The sequence below is a fragment of the Astyanax mexicanus genome, chromosome 10 (assembly GCF_023375975.1).
Source record: "Astyanax mexicanus isolate ESR-SI-001 chromosome 10, AstMex3_surface, whole genome shotgun sequence".
NCBI classification, from domain to species: domain Eukaryota; kingdom Metazoa; phylum Chordata; class Actinopteri; order Characiformes; family Acestrorhamphidae; genus Astyanax; species Astyanax mexicanus.
This window is the reverse complement of record NC_064417.1, coordinates 43,689,094-43,709,808: the sequence shown is the minus strand read 5'-3', so window position 1 is coordinate 43,709,808 and position 20,715 is coordinate 43,689,094. Positions and strand designations below refer to the sequence as shown.

Sequence of the window (20,715 nt, the reverse complement as noted above, 5' to 3'; positions counted from 1 at the left end):
GCATCTTCTTACCTAGAGCATCCAGAGCATCTTCTTACTTAGAGCATCCAGAGCATCTTCTGATCTAGAGCATTCAGAACATTTGTATATCCAAAGCATCTGCTTATTCAGCTCATCCAATTATCCAGAGCATCCAGAGCATCTTCGGATCTAGAGCATTCAGAACATCCACTTATCCAGAGCATATTCTTATCTTGAGCATCCAATTATTCAGAGCATTCGGTGCATATTCTTACCTAGAGCATCCAAAACATCTTCTGATCTAGAGCATTCAGAACATCCGTATATCCAGAGCATTTTTTTTCTTATTCAGATCATCCAGTTATCCAGAGCATCCGGAGCATCTTATTACATAGAGCATTACATAGAGTCCTTATACAGGATTTTTTCTTTTTTTTTGTCATTTCTTTCATGAGTTCTTTTCTGTCTGTGTAGCTTCTTTTCTTTCTTTTCTTTCAGTCTTTTTCATTTTCGTGCTTAGATTTTTTTCTTTGAGTGAACTTTGAGCCCTTATTTGGGCTGTGTGAACAGCTCCTTTTTGACCTCATTTTTGATACTGTCAGCTAGATACACACACACACACACACACACACTCACAAACATATGCACACCTTCACAACTTGAGAGCAACATTGATTCCTCTCCTCACGCTCGTTGACTGCTGCCCTCAGTAAGATTAAGGTGATTCTGGGGACAACAGCATCTTTCATCGCTCTGCTGGCCCTGATCACTACAGGGTCACAGCTTCTCTTCAACCACGTCACTCGACTTCTGAACAGCACACAGATCCAGATCTTCAGATTCTTAGAAGAAACTGAGGAGATGTAAGCTTCTTTAAAATCACCGGCATCAGTCTGAAACTGAGCGCCTACTCTCATCTCCTCTGGTTACACGCTGACCGTTTCGGATTCGCTTCCTTCTCCTCGGCATTAAATCAATGTGAAGGGCGTTGGATATGTATGTGTTTTGGTGGCAACAAGCAGGTAGCCTTGGAGAGCTGTGCTGTAAATCAGCGCGAAAGCTTTGGTGAAGGAGACTAAGACAAAGGCAGAGAGAGAGAGAAAGATAGCCAGCACAGAACACTTAGTTTAGTATTGGATTTTATCAGTTTTGCACACTTTGTCCTCCATTTCTTATCCGCGGCCCTATTACAGTCCAGGAGGAGTAAGTAGTTGAATACGGGGAGCAATGAGAACACTTTTTCCCAGACTGATGCTCATCCATCTCTGTTCCTGACACTCTGTAATGGCATCTCCGCCTGTCGCTCAGAGACACATGCCAGCCATACGGCCATCCTCTTCACTGCAGGGAACAGTGCAGCAGACTGCAGGAGGAGACTTCAGGACTTGTTCAGATTGAATTTGCTCTGGCTCAAATGAGCAGAGCTGTGTTTTAAGGCCAGCTGGGACCAGATAGCAATATGACAGTTCTCTTGTGTGGTTGACACAGTGGTATTATTACTGAGGCATAAAATGTGTTGTGTTGGTCATCCTTTAGTCCTCCTTTAGTGATTAGTTACAGGAATATAATATTAAGATAATATTTCTGGTTAGTGTCAGTGCATGAATCTCATTCTGAATAGGAATACACAACAAATACTGAGATTCATGGTACACACTGTAAGTTTCATGTTCCTTAAATTCCAGATTTAAAATATCACTTAAAATTGATGAGTTTCTTTGATTTTACCAAATTGAAAACCTCTGGAATATAATCAAGAGGAAGATGGATGATCACAACCATCAAACCAAGCTTAACTGCTTGAATTTTTGCACCAGGAGTGCCATAAAGTTATCCAAAAGCAGTGTGTAAGACTGGTGGAGGAGAACATGGCAAGATGTATAAAAACTGTGATTAAAAACCAGGGTTATTCCAACAAATATTGATTTCTGAACTCTTACAACTTTATGAACATAGGCTTGTTTTCTTTGCATAATGTGAGGTCTGAATTAGTTTATCTAATTTTGCTATTTATAGGTATATGTTTGAGTAAAATGACCATTGTTGTTTTATTCTATAAACTACAGACAACTTTTTTCCCAAATTCCACATAAAAATATTGTCATTTAGAGCATTTATTTGCAGAAAATGAGAAATAATGCAGAGCTTTCAGACCTCAAATAATGAAAACAAAACAAGTCCATATTCATGTTCAAGTTTTAAGATTTCAGAAATCAATATTTGGTGGAATGTCCCTGATATTTAATCACAGTTTTCATGCATTTTGGCATGTTCTCCTCCACCGGTCTTACACACTGCTTTTGGATAACTTTTTATGCCCTTCCTGGTGCAAAGATTCAAGCAGTTCAGTTTGGTTTGATGGCTTGTGAACATCCATCTTCCTCTTGATTATATTCCAACTCATTTTTATGTGGTCTCTTTTTTTTCTTCTTTTTCCAGAGCTGTATATTGCACCCCTTACCCCGTCTAAATTGCTTGTAAAATAGAGTTACAGTAAATGTTCAGTATTGTAGAGTATACTGTCATACCACAACCCACTACAGTGTTAACGGTGGGCCTCAGTGGAGCACACAGTGCAAACTCTACAATGCTGCTTCCCACTACTAAAAGCTAAAGTCAACACTGCCGGCGTTTAGGCCATTAAGCTCGGGTCAGCGGTGAATGTGGCAAGGCTAAGTTAACACCTTTCAAGGTTAGCTGTTGGCATGGCATTAGCCGGCTCTGTTAGAGTGTGATCTGCTCTGGGCAGAGGACTGGAGAGGGCTGCTGGGAGCGTGGCCTTAGAAGAGCAGTGAGTGTCAAAGAGACACTGAGAGAATGTTTGATGTGAAACACAGCTCAGCACTCTAATATCCCTCAGGGGAGGGAGAGAGTGAGAGAGAGGGAGAGAGAGAGAGACAGGGTGTACGACAGTGATTCGCTTCACTGGACAGCCTCTGTACCTGGACAGAGTTTCCATTCCACCTTTTTATCTTCTCTTCCCCCGCCAATCCCCCTCCTTCTATGGTTGTCAAGTGTGTTTGCGCCCTCTCTGTTCTTGTGCTCTGCTGTTTTGACACCTGCCGTGTACTGCAGGAGTCCGAGGGCAGTCTTCCTAATCTGCTGGTGTTGTGTGGCGACCACGGCATGTCCGAGACTGGCAGCCACGGAGGATCGTCAGAACCTGAAGTCAGCACCCCTCTCGTCCTCTTCAGCCCTGCCTTCCAGAGGAAAGGTAAGGCCCCATTTATTTGGCATGTGGTCCTCGTCACCTGTCCACTGTAGGGCCCGGCAGCTATATTACACTCACTGACAAAAATAAATAAATAAATAAAATAAAAAACAAAACACACACATGTCCCTGACTGTTGGAACTGTTGTTGCAGTAGTGATGTGAGGGACACTAACAGCTCTGCAATTTGTGCAGAACATCCTGAAGCCCCATGTTGTTGCCTCTCATCATGAAAGAGCTAACAATTCATGTGTTTCATCCACACACAGTAAGCGTTTTCCAGCAACATTGCTGCCATATAACAACACCAACACTTACTTGGCCAGCCAGGTCACCAAACTTCTTATTGCCAATAGAGCATTTATGAGATCAGCTGGAAAACTGTATACAGGCCCTCACATTGATATAAGATAATAAGAATCTCTAATTTTAAAGCATTTAAATGGTATTTAGCATTCCTTCCCTTTTTCAACCATTCTTTCTTTGATTTACTTGTGTGCTTTGGGTCATTGTCCTGCTGCATTGCCCAGCACCTCTTAAGCTTGAGCTTAAGGACTTTTTTTTTTTTACATTCATTTCACAAAACTTGTTCCCTCAATGATCTCACTGTGTCCTCCATGGTGAACCCTTCAATGCTTAGGTAAGGAAACTACACTGGCATATCAAACATCATGAGATATGTGAGGAGTATTGAGTCCCATGGAAGCTTTGTAACATCGTGGATTGAAGGATGTTAAATACCCACACAGCTTTCACACTGTCAGGTCTTTCTCAAACACAGGCCAGTTTTCAGCTTCACTCACAAGATAACACCTCACAACAGGTGGGGGTTTTCCCACGCTTTCCCCATCCAAGCTTAAACTACAAACATATTACTTTAGCCCTATCCGGATGGGATTAGTGTCTCAGGGGGACGTCTGTGAAAAATATTTCACACTAATACTCAGTGATAAAACTCTTGCAACTCGTACTGCAATTGAAAAAACAGGAGGACTAGTGAGTTTTTAGGTTTTCTCGGTCACATAACATGACACGTTCAGTAGCTCCTCCATTTCCACTGGCTGTTGTGTTTACAGGGATCTCCGTGGACACACGCGGCCAAAGTGTTATTACAGTGCACAGCAGTGGACAAATAGCTATTTTATTAAACGTGAGGAGATGTGGGTCTGGACAGGACTAAAATGACAGAGTTCAGCGAAAAACCGTAGGATTTTAATTCAGCCTGTAATTTTTTTTTAGAGGACGTCTGAGAAAAATACATACATGGTAGTTCTGGACGGGGAAAAAAAATCTCAGAATATTGCAGACATTGATATGACTTTCACTGCCCACTGGGAAGTGACAGCACAAATGTACTTGTTTTCAACATTGCACCTTAAAACTAATGGTAATTGGTTCATTCAGTAAGCATGTGGCAGCCAGCTTCCTCTGACTACATGTCTGCAGAGGATGAAAAATAGTTATTTATTTACTCATTATCAACACAGGATTTTTTAATTCTTATCAACAAAATGTTTTGTTTTTTTGACCAATCCAACCCATGGCAACATTTGTGCATCTTTTTAAAAGTCTTAATAGTTGATAGCTGGGCGTGTAGTAGAGAACCTGATTTTGAAAATGCATTAAATAAGAGATGGCACATGTTTTAAATTATTTAAAACAATGTTACATATTTCTTTTTATCTTTTTACATTTCAACACTAATAAAAAAGGGAAAAGCTTGTGCCTGCATGGTCAGTACTTTGTAAGATCCCCTTTAGGAAGTGTCACAGCTTGTAAACCTTTTTCTTGTAGCCGGTTAAGAGTCTATCATTTCCTGTTAGGGGGATTTTTACCCTTGTGTAGGATTTCTAATTCTCAGTGATTTGTGGCGAATCTTGCTGCACTGCACTTTTGAGGTCGGTTTAATAATATTTGGTGATTTATTAGCAGGGTAAGAGCACAGTTTTGCTCAAAATATTGCAATGCACACAACATTATGGGTGACATACCAGAGTTCAAAAGAGGACAAACTGTTGGTGCACGTCTTGCTGGCGCATCTGTGACCAAGGCAGCAAGTCTTTGTGATGTATCAAGAGCCACGGTATCCAGGGTAATGTCAGCGAGATACCACCAAGAAGGGTGAACCAAATCCAACAGGATTAACTGTGGATGCTGTAAGAGGAAGCTGTCTGAAAGGGATGTTCGGGTACTAATCCGGATTGTATCAAAATAACATAAAACCACGGCTGATCAAATTATGGCAGAATTCAATGTGCACCTCAACTCTCCTGTTTCCACCAGAACTGTCCGTCACCACAATAAATTATTGTGCTCTAAAACCAGGTGTTTCAGTTTCAATGTCCAACCTCTGTATTTCATACTTTCAGACTCTGACAGCTGGAGTTCCACAGTGTTTTTAATGTGGTTGATTGTAAAAAGTAAAGTACATTTCATATTGAGAGATGATGCATGGCATATTACAGGTCAGTGCAGTACTGGAAGTTTTGACCTGGAATGTTCCAAAATTTGCATACCACTCTAAATGGATCCATTTTTGTTTTGGTAAAAACTGTGCTCTGTTTACCCAAAACTTTCAGAATGTTGATGGCATTTTTTGGAGACATACTCTGCATACTTTTTTTTGTTTTGCTCAAATAATTGCGCATTCTTTGCAAAATGAAAGACTATAAACTGTTGGCCGGTGTAGAATAGAGGCGGACGTTCTCTGTTATGTTTGGAAGGTCAGTGGTGGGCTGGAATTAGTCCATGCCTTTCATCGTCTGTGATAAATGTGACCTTTTAGGAAACCTTTTGCCATCCTTTTGTGTTTTTGTCACGACATTTAGTTTTTAATCTCTTAATAATTAAGCAATTTACCTTTACAGGGAACACGAATCAGCTGCATTCTTCTAATGTGGGACGGTTTATTCAGCTAGACTTGGATCCAGTACTAATTATCAGCTAAGCGTGACCCAGATTACTCTACTTGATCATTCACTCATTGTAGCAAAAACAAAAAATATATAAATAAATAAATAAATCCTTATGTTCCGGAATAAACAGGAATAAATAGAATAAACTTTCACAATCAATCAACCGACCAACCAACTAACCAACCAATCAATCAATCAATCAATCAACCAACCAATCAATCAACCTTTATTTAAACTAGGAGTACATTGAGGGTGGCCCTTATTTACAGTGTAGCTGAGCCAATACACATGGAAGGGATTGTCAAAGTTAAAGTATAAATAAATAAAAAGACCCAGAATTTAAAAAAGATATAAAGATATAAAATGAATAAGATAAAATAAGAAATCATCATAAATCTTAAAATCATATATGAATAAATCAAAGGTAATATTTTTAACTGAACTGACAAATATGTTACATTTGGAGAGAATATGATTTATTCTAACAGATAATTCTTATGCTTTTAAGAGAATTATGATAACATTTTCTTTCTTATTTGGAAGATAACTGAATGTATAGGCACTGGATATGCACAGCAATCTGTGGAGGAAGGGGTTTATGATGGATCCTTTTGAATAAGTATAAATCATATACTGAGTTTATCAGATTTTGCTATTTATAGGTATATGTTTGAGTAAAATGAACATTGTTGTTTTATTCTATAAACTACAGACAACATTTCTCCCAAATTCCAAATAAAAATACTGTCATTCAAAACATTTATTTGCAGAAATAACAAATATGTTGCAGAGTTTTCAGACCTCAAATAATGGAAAGAGAACAAGTTCATAATCATAAAGTTTTAAGAGTTCAGAAATCAGTATTTGGTGGAATAATCCTGTTTTTTAATCACAGTTTTTATGCATCTTGGCATGTTCTCCTCCACCAGTCTTACACACTGCTTTTGGATAACTTTATGCCTTTACTCCTGGTGCAAAAATTCAAGCAGTTCAGCTTGGTTTGATGGCTTGTGATCATCTATCTTCCTCTTGATTATATTCCAGAGGTTTTCAATTTGATAAAAATCAAAGAAACTCATCATTTTATATGCTCTCTTAATATATATATATTTTTATATACACATTTCTTTGTATTTTGAAAATGTGAAGCAAGTTCTTGGTATGCTGTACTATATCGATGTTATGTTTCTTAGTAAACAAATTAAACATAATGGGGGACTGTTTCTATAAAACCTTGTAAAAAGAATCTGTTATATGTTTGATCATATAAAGAATTGTGTTTGATTTTTATCAGTTAATAGAATAACATTTGTTATTAGTGGCGGGATGTTACAGCTGGTGTCCCCAGTCTTCAGTACTTTGGAGGGTGCACGTGTCTTGTCCCTACAATACATTTATACAGCAAATTACCAGTCAGCAGTAGCAGCAGCGTTTCCTCTCTCTTTGACTGAGGCTCTATAATGATGTTTAAAGCCCACCGCACACACTGAGGTGGAAGTTGTGCCGAGCCGAGGGAAAGGGTCTGATTCTGCAAATAAACGCAAATTAAGAAGTCATTCCGGCTGTAATGTTTATTTACAGAGGAGCTCGCCGCTTCCTTCACTGTAAAATTATTCTTAAGCCAGAGGCAGCTGTGCACATACGCATGCACAGTGGTTGAGATCGGCTTTAATGAATTAGGAGGCATGAGGAGGAATGTGCAAGCTAGACACAATAATGTGCACAGCCTCCACGACTGTACTGTGAAACAAACAATACTGTAAGTGGACGCAAATTATAACTGCAAACTGCAATCCAAGCTTAATGTATAGTAAGCATTATTTCATGTCAAGGGATGCTGTAAAGTGTAATACAGTCATCAAAGTTTTTTTTTTTCTTTTTTTATATTTATTTATTAAGCTAAACAATGCTCCCTCCCCCATGCTTCACAGTTCGGTTATGGCAATTGGTCAGATAAATGAATGTAGAAAAACTTGTGCTAAGCTGCGTTTAGGAAGCCTAGATTAGTGTTTTATTAAACAGCCTGAATTGGGAGCCCCATCTTTTTTATTGGGTCTGTCCACATCCGACCTCTAAAGCTGGGCAATATTAAGGGCTTATTGGTATTCTTAAATAAATAAACAAACAAACAAACAAATAAATAAAAAAATAAAGCTTATTTTATGTTTAACAAATAGGCTTATGTCATATCATATCATATAAACAATTGCATCACAAATTTAATTACTAAAAAAAAAATAATAATAATAATAAAAGCTATCATTAATATCTATTTATTGTATTTATTTTAATTGTTTGTGTGGAATTTAAATATTTTGCACTGTAGATCCTAGAATCTTGTTGTTATTGTTTTATTTTTTATTTTATTTTATTTATTATTTAATACAAACTCAGGGTAAACAAGCATTTATACTATAATATACTATTATTTATTTATTTATTTATTTTACTGAATGTATGAAACTGTTCCACGTATACACAATAAAACTAAAGTATACATTTATTTTGTTGCAGTAGTACATTTTTGAAAGTGATATATGGCAGTAATGCCCACCCCAAACCATGTATCAATCCTTTTATATATATATATATATATATATATATATATATATATAAAAGGGGCTTTATTTAGACATAGATTTTTTTTTTCAATTTTTTTCACCTAAGGCACTTAAAGTAACTTAAAGTAGCTTAAAATGTAACAGCAAAAAAGAAGGCAAATGTGCTTGACATATGGTTACATTATTTAAATTCCTACCAATCAATGTTTTATGAAACCGTCTAAACAGATCAATATTTTATTAAACAGGCTAAACATCCTAAATTGCAGCGTTCACAGTGATTCATCCCCGTGTTGATCCCAGAGAACACAGCCCACACTGACAGATGTACATGTACAGTACAGCCTCATGCAGCCTCTATGTAACGTGAATGAGTTTTGAAAGCTCATCTCTGGCTGGTAATTCTGGACGTGCACACGTCTGATTGAGTTAAACTGATGGTGCTGGTTGTTAGCAGGGGCTGTTTTGTAGCTGTGAGCCTTTTGCTCACGCGTTTAACGAGTCCCATGTCTGCTAATTCAAAACACTCATTCACCTTTCCCCTCCCTCGTCTCGTCATTTGCATTAGCACGGTGGGTAATTGATTATGAATGTGTTGGGAAAACACACACACACACACACACACACACACAAACACACACACTCAAAAACATACACACACTCAAAAATATAAACGTATTCAGTACGGTGAAATAGAATTCCTGTTTTGTGAGCATGCTTGCTGTATGTCGCTGCAGCCAAGGTGTTACTAAATGCGTTTGACTGTGTGATTAAACTCTCTCGCTCTCTCACGTGCATGTGCACAAACACACACACACACACACAGTCTCTCTCTCCGTCTCTCTCTCTCTCTCTTTCTTTCTGTTTGCTTGTGCCCTAGAGTGTGAGGTTCTGACGTCTTGGCACAGCATGTGAGAGGCTCATTATCGTTCCTCTCTCTCTCTCTCTCTCTCTCTCTCTCTCCTTGACGAACGTGTGGATGGGCTAAGCATCTGTCTATTCCACACTGCCTGGATGATCGTGATAATTGTTTCTTTTCCTGCCTGATCTATTTCAGAGATAACACGCGCCTGTTCACACTCCGTGCTCACATTTATTCAGGAATAAACACACTCATTCAGAAGACACACAGCTAGAGCCCGGCTCTGACTGGGTTCATGCGCTATATTCTGCATTATAGATCCGAAATATGGGCTTAGTATCGTTGGCATTTTTACTTGAAGTAGCCCTGCAGGCCGTGTGCTCTGCAAAGATGCATATAAACATATTTGTGCGTGAAATATTGCGAGTGTAATTGAAATTGTGAAAGTATGACAGTGCAGTCAGATTTGTTTCACTCCACAAGTTCCTCCTGCAGATGAAATGAAAGATTTTAAACCTGATTCTGTCTTCAGGATTTGTTGATGTAAGTGAGGGAGGCGTGTGAGGTGTGCGGCTGTTTCTTGTGGTGTTTGGGTGTGTGTGTATACAGTGTATACATAATTATTGGCACCCCTGGTTAAGAAGTGTTTTTTGGCTTCTAATAAATTTTTATTTTTTTCAATCAGGCCCACAGCATCACCTCCCCCTGATCCTCCCCCATACTTAACAGTGGGCATGAGATGTTTTTCTGCATAGTCATCCTTAGTGTTACCCCAGACCCAAAAAGCTCTATCTTGCTCTCATTTGACCATAGCAGATGGTAGGGGTGGGCGATATGGCCCTGAAATAATATCATGATATATCATGGTATTATCGCGATAACAATACTTTTGGCGATATGACAAAAAAATACAATACTGCAACAAAACAAAACTTACATGTTATTACTGTATACAATATGATATGGCACACCTCTAACTAGCAGATTTGTAACAGAAGTCAATGAGTCAGAATGTCATGATATTTATAATCATAATGCACTCCAAATATCTTCATATATCCAGGATTAAAGAAAAATAAATGATACTGGACAGATATAATCTGTCTCTAGTAGATATATAATAGGAAATGAGAACAATGTGAATTTTTCTTTTGCTTAAAACAGCAAAAAAGTAGTACCCTGATGCGAAAATTATGGGTGAGTGTTTATTGAGGGATGAGGGATATTTCAGGGTATCATATTGTTCACGATATTCAAAAATGTTGGTGATATTATCGTGTACGATAAGATATGGCACACCCCTAGCAGACGGTCCCAGTTAAAATCTCACCTGTTAAAAACTCCACCAGTTTACACTAAGTTATGATTATAACTCATAACTTCTGTATATAAGCTTATGACTATCACTCTCAGTGGTCACCTCACGCCTCGACTACTGCAATGCCATACTAACTGGCCTCCCGGCCTGTGTAGTAAAACCACTCCAAATGATCCAGAATGCAGCAGCATGTTTGGCTGATCTTCAACCAGCCAAAACCAATGGGCGCAAATTCAAAGCTCTTACAATCGCCTACAAGGTGCTGACAGAACTGAACAGCTCCTTCCTACCTGCACTGATCACTCCTGAAGGCTTAGGCTACCTCCCGGCCGCTGCGCTCCTCCAGACTTTTCTCATGCAGAGTTCCCCAATGGTGGAACAAACTTCCTTCCACTGCCAGATCAGGAGCATCAGGAGCATCTCTCGCTATCTTTAATAAACTCCTGAAGACAGAGCTCTTCAAAGAGCACTTACTCTCCTAACACCTCTAACACATCTCTAACACACCTCTGTACATCATTATTGTAAGCCGCTTTGGACAAAAGCATCTGCCAAATGTAATGGAATGTAAAAAAAGGGCTAACATGATAAGTGTGTTCTCTTGTCCTTCCTGTGTTTTAAAAGTAAGTAAGAGAAATAAAAAAAGGCCTCTGTGTAACCACATATTTATACCCCAGGGAAACAGGAGGCGATGAATTACTATTTAAAGGTTCCTAGATACTTTGTAAACTACAGTATAAATGATTTAAATGGTTTAAGTACATTTATTTCCAAAAAAATATTAAGGGTGCCAATAATTGTGGAACAGGTCATTTTATGAAAAAAAAATAATAATTTGTTAGTCAGGATAAAAAAAAAAAAAAAAAGAATAATTATGAAGGGCGTTGTAAGTGTACTCTGTTTTATATTGAAAACAGTAGTGTTCCCCAGGGTGAAAAAAAAAAACCAAACTATTATAATAAATAGGCATCCATATGCTTCTGCTACCAGATATATTCATTTTAAAAATAAGGGTGTCCCAGGATCTTTTATCTGCCAATAACAGCTTTTGCTATTTACCTGAACAACCGCAGTGCTGCTAATGGTGCTGATACAAGTACTACTGCGAACACTGAGATACACTATATTGCCACAAGAATTTGCTCACTCATCCAAATCATAGAACTCAGGTTCCAATCACTTCCATGACCACAGGTGTATAAAACCAAGCACATATTGATACGTATTATATACAATACATATGCTTCTTGTTTTTGTTGTTCAGCGGGTCTGGAGCAGCCTGTTGTGGTGGAGCAGGTGGATCTACCCCCAACTCTGGCACTGGCTCTAGCCCTGCCCATCTCTCAGAACAGCGTGGGCCGGCTGATCCCTGCCATGTTCGAGGAGGCCTCACTCAGGGAGCAGCTCCGATTCCTCCACATCAACGGCCACCAGCTCAGCAGCCTGCTCCGCGACAGCAACCCCAACTTCCACAAGGGTGAGCTGACTTACTGCACCACACACTGAACACACACCCTCCACAACACAACACGACACAGCACAAAGCTACAGCACAACTTCAGACTCAAATCACTACATAATTCACTTCACTTCAAGTTAAATAGTGATATTTTACTTAGCTAGCATTAGCTTTTAGCCTTTCAACTTTTGTTCTACAGCTTAGTTCAGCCTATGTGGGTTTTGCATTTGATTGCATGTTGAGTGATTGAGTGTTGATGTGTTTATGTACAGAACTTGCACTATTTAACTTTGCCAAGGTTAATGCAGATTGAGTAAAACACACTAATTGGACACAAATAATATCATATATATATATATATATATATATATATATATATATATATATATATATATATATATATATTAAAAGTGTTAAACAAACCAAAATACTCACAAAATGTGAAGCATTTAGGTGCTCTTATCTGGAATGCTGTTAACTTGCAGTTTCTGAGTCTGGTAACTTTGCTAAAAATCTTGCTCTTCCTTTCCTGGCTCATTCCTGATGAGAGCCAGTTTCATTATAACATATTTTTAAGGTCTTTGCAGCTGCATTTCAGGATACTTTTAAAGTGAAACCCCTTCACAATTCATTGAAAGAGCAAGAAATTTAAGTAGTTAACTCTTGATAAGTTCAGCACAGCTGTTAACTGAAAGCCTGAATTTTAGGTGACTCTACCTCATAAAACTGACTGAGAAATTGCCTACTTTGAAGTATCTAAAATATAAAACATATTTTTTATTTACTAAATACTTTCATATCGTTGCTGTCCAATGAAAAACAAGTATGTCCAAAACAGCAACTTTACAGGAGAGAGAAAAAAAACTTGTAAACTTTAACGTAAGTCAGTGTAAAAAGAGTTTATTTCAGGTAATTGTGAAGTATTTCTATTGGTCCGTTCATCAAGAAATGTTGGCACGGTGTAGGGGACAGTTTGTCAGTTCAAATTATGTAGTAAACTAAAAATGAACAAAAATGGAGATAAGTGTTTTTCATAGAACAGTGATGATATGTTTTTTCATAGTTTGGATGCCTTTAGTATTGGATGCCCAGTTTGCAATATCAGTGCCATTTCAGCATTAAACATTTCTTTATATATAATTTTGGGTTTATTTTAGGTTTATACACTAGTGTGCTCAATGATATGAGGCATGAGAGAAGATAAATAAATATTGGTACCATTTTTAAATAAGACTACCTTTATAAAGGGTGTATAAATGGTTTACTTTTTTAATGGTTACTAATTAGGTTGTAAATGCCTTAAAAATCATTAATAATCAGTTATAACACATTCGTAGAAATGTACATAGACCTGTTGTTTGCCAAATAGTGAATCCACAGCCACATAATTGATTATTAATGATTTGTAAGGCATTTACAACCTAATTAGTAGTCATTAATAAACTAATTGTAAACCATTTATAAACCCTTTATAAAGGTAGTCTTATTTTAGAGTGGTACCGAAATATTAAATGTCATTACAATTTCCAAAAAGTAATGTCCCATCCATATCTTGCCATTCACTAGATATCACCTCACAACAAATTATGCAGGTGTGAGGGTTCTTAAGTACAAACTGAGGTAAAGTTTTTCATGACTTTTGGCACATGTAGTTTAAATTCTATTTAAAATTTAAGGCCAGATCGAGTGAATCTTCTGAAGAGGGCAATGTTCCTCTTTTTCTCTCGCAGTATGATCACAGAATGTGAATCACTCCTGTAATCTTCTGTTATTTGGTGCGGTTCTGAACCTCTTGTGCCAGTGCAGTGAAGTGTAATAAGATTCAGGGCATGACTCCAGATTCTGGGTGTTGTGTTTTAAGTCTTGCAACACAGATCTGCAGCTTTCCCGCTTGCACACCTCGCAAATTTACAGTCTAGTTTTCAATCCAATTCAATTTCATCACCACCGCTGCTCTTCACAGCCTCGCAGCCTGGCAGTACTCTGAATAGAGAGGGCAGGGACATGGGCTCAGCGTTTGGAATTCTCTAAATCCATGCGAACTGGAGTCTGAGCCCAAATCCAGTTATTTAGTCTGTGTGTGTGTGTGTGTGTGTGTGTGTGAAACTGTTTTCCTCTATGGAGCATAATCATATCCACACTCAGCAGGATACGCTCAGCATGACTCTCACGATACACAGTCTTCTATCTGTGACTTACACACTTCTCTTGCATGTGTTTGTCTGTGTACAGTAAATATACAGCTCTGGAAAAAAAAGAGACCACTAAAAATTAAAAGTTTCTTTGATTTTACCAAGTTAAAAACCTCTGGAATATAATCAAGAGCAAAATGGATGATCACAAGCCATCAAACCAAGCTGAACTGCTTGAAATTTTGCACCAGGAATGGAATCCAAAACCATGAAAGTTATCCAAAAGCAGTGTGTAAGACTGGTGGAGGAGAACATGATGCCAAGATGCATGAAAACTGTGATTACAAACCAGGGTTTTTTTTTTTTCCCTCCAAATATTGATTTCTGAACTCTTAAAACTTTATGAATAAGTTATGAACTTGTTTTCTTTGCATTATTTGAGATCTGAAAGCTCTGCATCTTTTTGTTATTTCAGCCATTTCTCATTTCCTGCAAATAAATGACAATATTTTTATTAGGAATTTGGGAGAAATGTTGTCCATAGTTTCTAGAATAAAACAACAATGTTCATTTTATTTAAACATATACCTGTTTCTGTTTGAGTATGTATGCATTTTTGTTGGCTTGCATGTATGTTGTATGTTGAGTGCATGTGCATCAGCCCTGCCATTTGGAGGTGTGTGACAGTGGGGTAAAAGTCAGAGAGCGTGAAGGAGGAGTGTGTTAAGACTTAAAGTCTTTTAAAGATGTCTGTAGATTTGAAATTGATTTCATTTGCAGCGACTCCCACCCTTAGTGAGAAACTTACTGCAGTCATCAGCTTTGTTTTCCACAGCTTTGTTTTACACCATACACTAAACTATATGGTAAAATTATTGAAACACCTACAACCGTGTACTGTTTTTTTCTGAAATCAAGATCAGATTACAAAACGCTTATTGGGCTTTTGTTGGAGAAGCTGTTTCTACTGCCCAGGGAGAGCAAGTTTTATATGCTTCTGCATTTGGATGACTGAGTGAATCAGGAGCTCAGCAGCCTGCTCCTCGACAGCAATCCCAACTTCCACAAGGGTGAGCTACTTACTGCACTACCCACTGAACACACACCCTCCACAACATGACACAGCACAAAGCTACAGCACAACTTCAGACTCAAATCACTACATAATTCACTTCACTTAAATAGTGATATTTTACTTAGCTAGCATTAGCTTTTAGCCTTTCAACTTTTGTTCTACAGCTTAATTCAGCTTATGTAGGTTTTGCATTTGATTGCATTTTAAATGATTGAGTGTTGATTTGTTTATGTACAGATCAGGTTTCATTTTTCTTAATTTGTGGCCTTTTAACGTCCATGAGCTTGCCAATTTTGGCCAATATTAGGTAACATAATTACACATTCAGCTACATAAACAACACAGTAAACAAGCAAAAAGGATAAATAAGAGAGTTGGAATTAAATAAATAAATATTTGACTTTGGATCAACTTTTAGACCTGTAATAATTACATTATCAACTTTATTGTACAATAAATTTACATAATCTCAATCATTTTATTTTATTTTTTTCCCCTCAATATTTCCCATTGTGTTTGCTTATAGCGGACAGGCCATTCATCTGAATTTATATTTTTATTTTAATTAATTTGTTGAGTTGTTAGTTTGTTTTATTAATTTAGGATACTGTTTATTGTACGACAATCCCAATGTCGACATAACCTTGCTATTAAAACGTTTTTTTTTTGTTAGACTGAAATAGCATTATTATTATTATTATTAAATCAGTGGTTTAAAATGGGTCGGAAATTGAAAAATGACTGAAAACATGAGCTATTGTATCCTTCTGTAGTAAACATGATAAAAAGGACTCTTCTCTCTCTGCGCATCATTTTTATTAAAACAGACAGTGTCCACTTTTCAGTGTCATCATTATGGGACAAGATGTGGCAATTGCAGGCAACAGTAGCCATGAGGTTCTTCAGCAGCTGCCATTCTGTCAGAAAGATGGATCACTTGATGCTTTTTGAGAACACAAGCAATCTGTATGTGGCTTTCAGGGCACTCTGTGTGTATTCTCCTCGTCTGGTAAAATAATAATGCAATTAATAAAGCACTCTTGAGGCATCGGTGCTCATCCTTCTCACTGAGATCCGGAGCTTTCAGGCTGCTCAGTCCTTCACTGTCCCAGAAATGGCTTGTTTTTAGTAGTGCTCATTTATTTGTTTAACTGATTTCGGATGTGGTTAAACCAAATAATAGAATAGTCGGTAGTCGGTGCAACACTGAATATTAAACAAGCAATCGATTATTTACACTGGATAGGGACCCTCATTTACAATGCCGCTGAGCATTTACATTTAAAAATATATTTAAAAAAATAGAAATAAAAACTGACGTTTACTATAGACAAATAAAATATATATGTAAAAAAAAAGGCTTGTTTTTAGTAGTGCTCATTTATTTGTTTAACTGATTTCGGATGTGATTAATCCAAATAATAGAATAGTCGGTAGGCAGAAGATATATTGTCACTAACATAAAATAAAAAAAAAATAATAATTAACTTTCATGTCAGGAGAAAATAGATCAATATAAAAAGAAAAAAAGAGTTTTGATATATTAGTCCACAATTTGTAAAAAAAAAAAAAAAAATCTCACACCACATAGGTGAAATTGATTTTACCAAATACCAGCAAATGCTGGATACATACAGCTCTGTTCAGTTTCTGAATCAGTTTATTTGATTTAGCTTTTTATAGGTATATGTTTGAATAAAATAAACATTGTTTTTAATTCTATGAAATACAGACAACATTTCTCCCAAATTCCAAATAAAATTATTGTAATTTAGAGCATTTATATTAAAAAAAGCAAAGAAAACAAGTTCATATTCCTAAAATTCAGAAATCAATATTTGGTGAAAAAAACTGTTTTTTATTCACATATTTCATGCATCCTGGCATGTTCTCCTCCACCAGTCTTACACACTGATTTTGGATAACTTCACGCTACAATTTAAGTAGTTCAGCTTTGTTTGATGGCTTGTGATCATCCATCTTCCTCTTGATTATGTTTCAGAGGTTTTCAATTTGGTAAAATTAAATAAACTTTTTTTTTTCCAGAGCTGTATATTAAAACATATGTAAAAAGCTAAAATCCAAAAATAAATTAAGGATTTTCTGAGACACGGATTTTTGGGCTTTAATTAGCAGTAAACCGTAATCATCAACAATAAAAGAAATTGTATGCTTAAAGTAGAAAATAGATAATACACTCTACATAATATAATATATAATAAGCTTCACATTTTTAACTGAATTACTGAAATAAAGTATATTTTTATTGATATTCTAGTTTTTTGAGATGCGCTAGTATATAGTATAACCTGAAAAATTATAAAATGTTAAAGTTGGGGTTGATGGCTTGTGATCATCTCTCTTCCTCTTGATTATATTCCAGAGGTTTTAATTGGTAAAATCAAATAAACATTTTTTTTTTCAGAGCTGTATGTTAAAACATATGTAAAAAGCTAAAATCCAAAAGTAAATTAAGGATCATAGAACATACCACAGTATCAACCATGGACTACCCAATACGCCACAAAATGAAGATGTTGGAATGACCTCCACAGCTCCCTGACCTGTCGGCTTTGTTGCTAATATGCGTAAGTTGCTAAGGGCTGTGTCTGGAAAGTGTCCAAACTTTTTTTCTGTATGTAATGGAAAGATAAGTACAAGATAAACATTATATATTGATGCACACAACCACAATAGTGCAGGAATTGATGTGTAGTAACAGGGGTTCAGTAGTAGCACACTATTGTAATGTAAATGTAATTGCTGGAACCTTTTGTATGAGGAGGTTTGAGATATGCTGGGCTCAGATATGATATTAATTCACTATTACATTTCAACCCTCAATATCTCCTCTAGGCCAAAAGAAGTGTTCCTCCTCTCATACTTTTTCAATTTTTGTTCTGATTAATAAGTAATGCTACAGATTGAGTTTGTAATGAGGATCGCTCACTAAAGCTCTGCAGCGTGAAGCGCTTATACTGACCTTTGCAAGAGATTGATAGGGTTATAGATCGGTGTGTTTGTGCGCACGTGTGTGTGTGTGTGTGTGTGTGTGTGTGTGTGTGTGTGTGTGTGTGTGTATGTGTATAAGAGAGAGAGAGAGAGAGAGAGAAAAAAAGAGTTTCCAAATATCTTTCAAAGACATAAACAGTGGTTCCCTCTATATTCTTTAAAACAAACTAAAGTTTCTGAATCAGTTTCTCTGATTTTGCTATTTATAGGTATATGTTTGAATAAAATGAACATTTTTATTTTATTCTATTAAATACAGACAACTTTTCTCCAAAATTCCAAATAAAAATATTGTCATTTAGAGCATTTATTTTCCGAAAAAGATGCAGAACTTTCAGACCTCAAATAATGCAAAGAAAACAAGTTCAAATTCATAAAGTTTTAAGAGTTCAGAAATCAATATTTGGTGGAATAACCCTGGTTTTTAATCACAGTTTTCATGCAGGTTGGCATGTTCTCCTCCACCAGTCTTACACACTGCTTTTGGATAACTTTATGCCTTTACTCCTGGTGCAAAAATTAAAGCAGTTCAGCTTGGGTTGATGGCTTGTGATCATCCATCTTCATCTTGATTATATTCCAGAGGTTTTCAATTTGGTAAAATCAAAGAAACTCATCATTTTTAGCTGATCTCTTTCTTTTTTTTTTTTTGCAGAGCTATATAAAGAATAGGGACACCCTACCGCTATGTGTCAACCTGCAAAACAGAGGCGTAGGGATAAGTGGTAGGAGAAAGGGGTAAAATGGGATTGTGCCTATATCTGTACATCCTGGATCTGTAACCCAGACAAAAAGTTTCATAAAATATGAATGTAGATGGCACATCATATAATGTGTGCCAGTGAGGGCGAGAGAGAGAGAAAAAGGTAGTTATCATATATATAGCCTATTCGGCAGTGTGTGTGTGAACCTGACAGACTGTGTAATCTGCTTTGTGAAATGTGTGTGTGTGCATGGGTGACGTAGCCTGCTCTCAGGGGAGCTCAGATGAAGCATGATCAAAGCTGATTCAAGCCCGGAATGTGTCAGACAAGCCCAGCAGCTCCAGCATACGCTTTTCATGCTTCAGTGGAGTGTGCATGTGTGCATGTGTGCACGTATTTGGAGGTGGGGTGCTTAAACTTAGCCTACAGGATTGGAAGTGGGGGGAAAAAAGTAAAAAAATAATCAGGATTCTTTCAGATTCTGAGAATTTTACTGATCAGTATTTAATTTGTGGAAAGTATATTAATCGTAAGAAGAAAAAAAAAGCTTAATGTGCAAGAAACATATACAGGGGTGGGACAATAAAAAAACTAAAACACCTGGTTTTAGACCACAATAATTTATTGTGGTGACGGACAGTTCTGGTGGAAACAGGAGAGTTGAAGTGCACATTGAATTCTGCCGTGATTTGATCAGCCGTGGTTTTATGTTTTTTTGGATACAATCCGGGTTAGCACCCGAACATCCCTTTCAGACAGCTTCCTCTTACAGCGTCCACAGTTAATCCTGTTGGATGTGGTTGGTCCTTCTTGGTGGTATGCTGACATTACCCTGGATACCGTGGCTCTTGATACATCACAAAGACTTGCTGTCTTGGTCACAGATGCTCCAGCAAGACGTGCACCAACAATTTGTCCTCTTTTGAACTCTGGTATGTCACCCATAATGTTGTGTGCATTGCAATATTATGCGTAAAACTGTGTTCTTACCCTGCTAATTGAACCTTCACACTCTGCTCTTACTGGTGCAATGTGCAATTAATGAAGATTGGCCACCAGGCTGCTTCAATTTAGCCATGAAACCTCCCACACTAAAATGACAGGTGTTTCAGTTTCATTGTCCAACCCCTGTAATTTATCTAATACGTACATATAAGAGCTTTTGAATTATTAACAGAGTTTCACTTAATTTTTCTAGCCTGCACTATGGATGAGTACTCAATGTGCTTAATAAAATGCATGAACACCTGAAAACATGAAAACCAGTTTGTATGGGATAGCAGTATGTAATTGAATCATAAGGTGTAACCTCAGGGGGTGGCTTAAGGATGCCCACACTTGTATATGTTGTGAGGTAGTATCTTGTGAGTGAGGCTCAATTAGGGTTCAGTAAGGCATTTTTAACATTCCTCGATCCAGAGTGTCACCTGTTTATTGGAAATACGTCATAAAAGGCATTACCTCTCACAGTAGACAGAGCAGTGATGTAAAGATAAAAGATATGA

General features: G+C 37.2%; 1 protein-coding gene across 3 annotated transcripts in view; it reads left to right on the top strand.

Moving 5' to 3' along the window:
- Positions 1–20,715, top strand: part of pigg (phosphatidylinositol glycan anchor biosynthesis class G) — a 192,483-nt gene that overhangs the window by 40,901 nt on the left and 130,867 nt on the right. For 2 of the 3 annotated variants that reach the window (XM_022683537.2, XM_049484390.1), the window contains exons 5-6: positions 3,037–3,175; positions 12,093–12,305. In XM_022683537.2, coding sequence (XP_022539258.2) covers positions 3,037–3,175; positions 12,093–12,305 — 352 coding nt within the window. Of the gene's footprint in view, positions 1–3,036; positions 3,176–12,092; positions 12,306–15,006; positions 15,490–20,715 lie in introns of those variants that run through there. The other variant, XM_049484391.1, reaches the window with a different exon arrangement.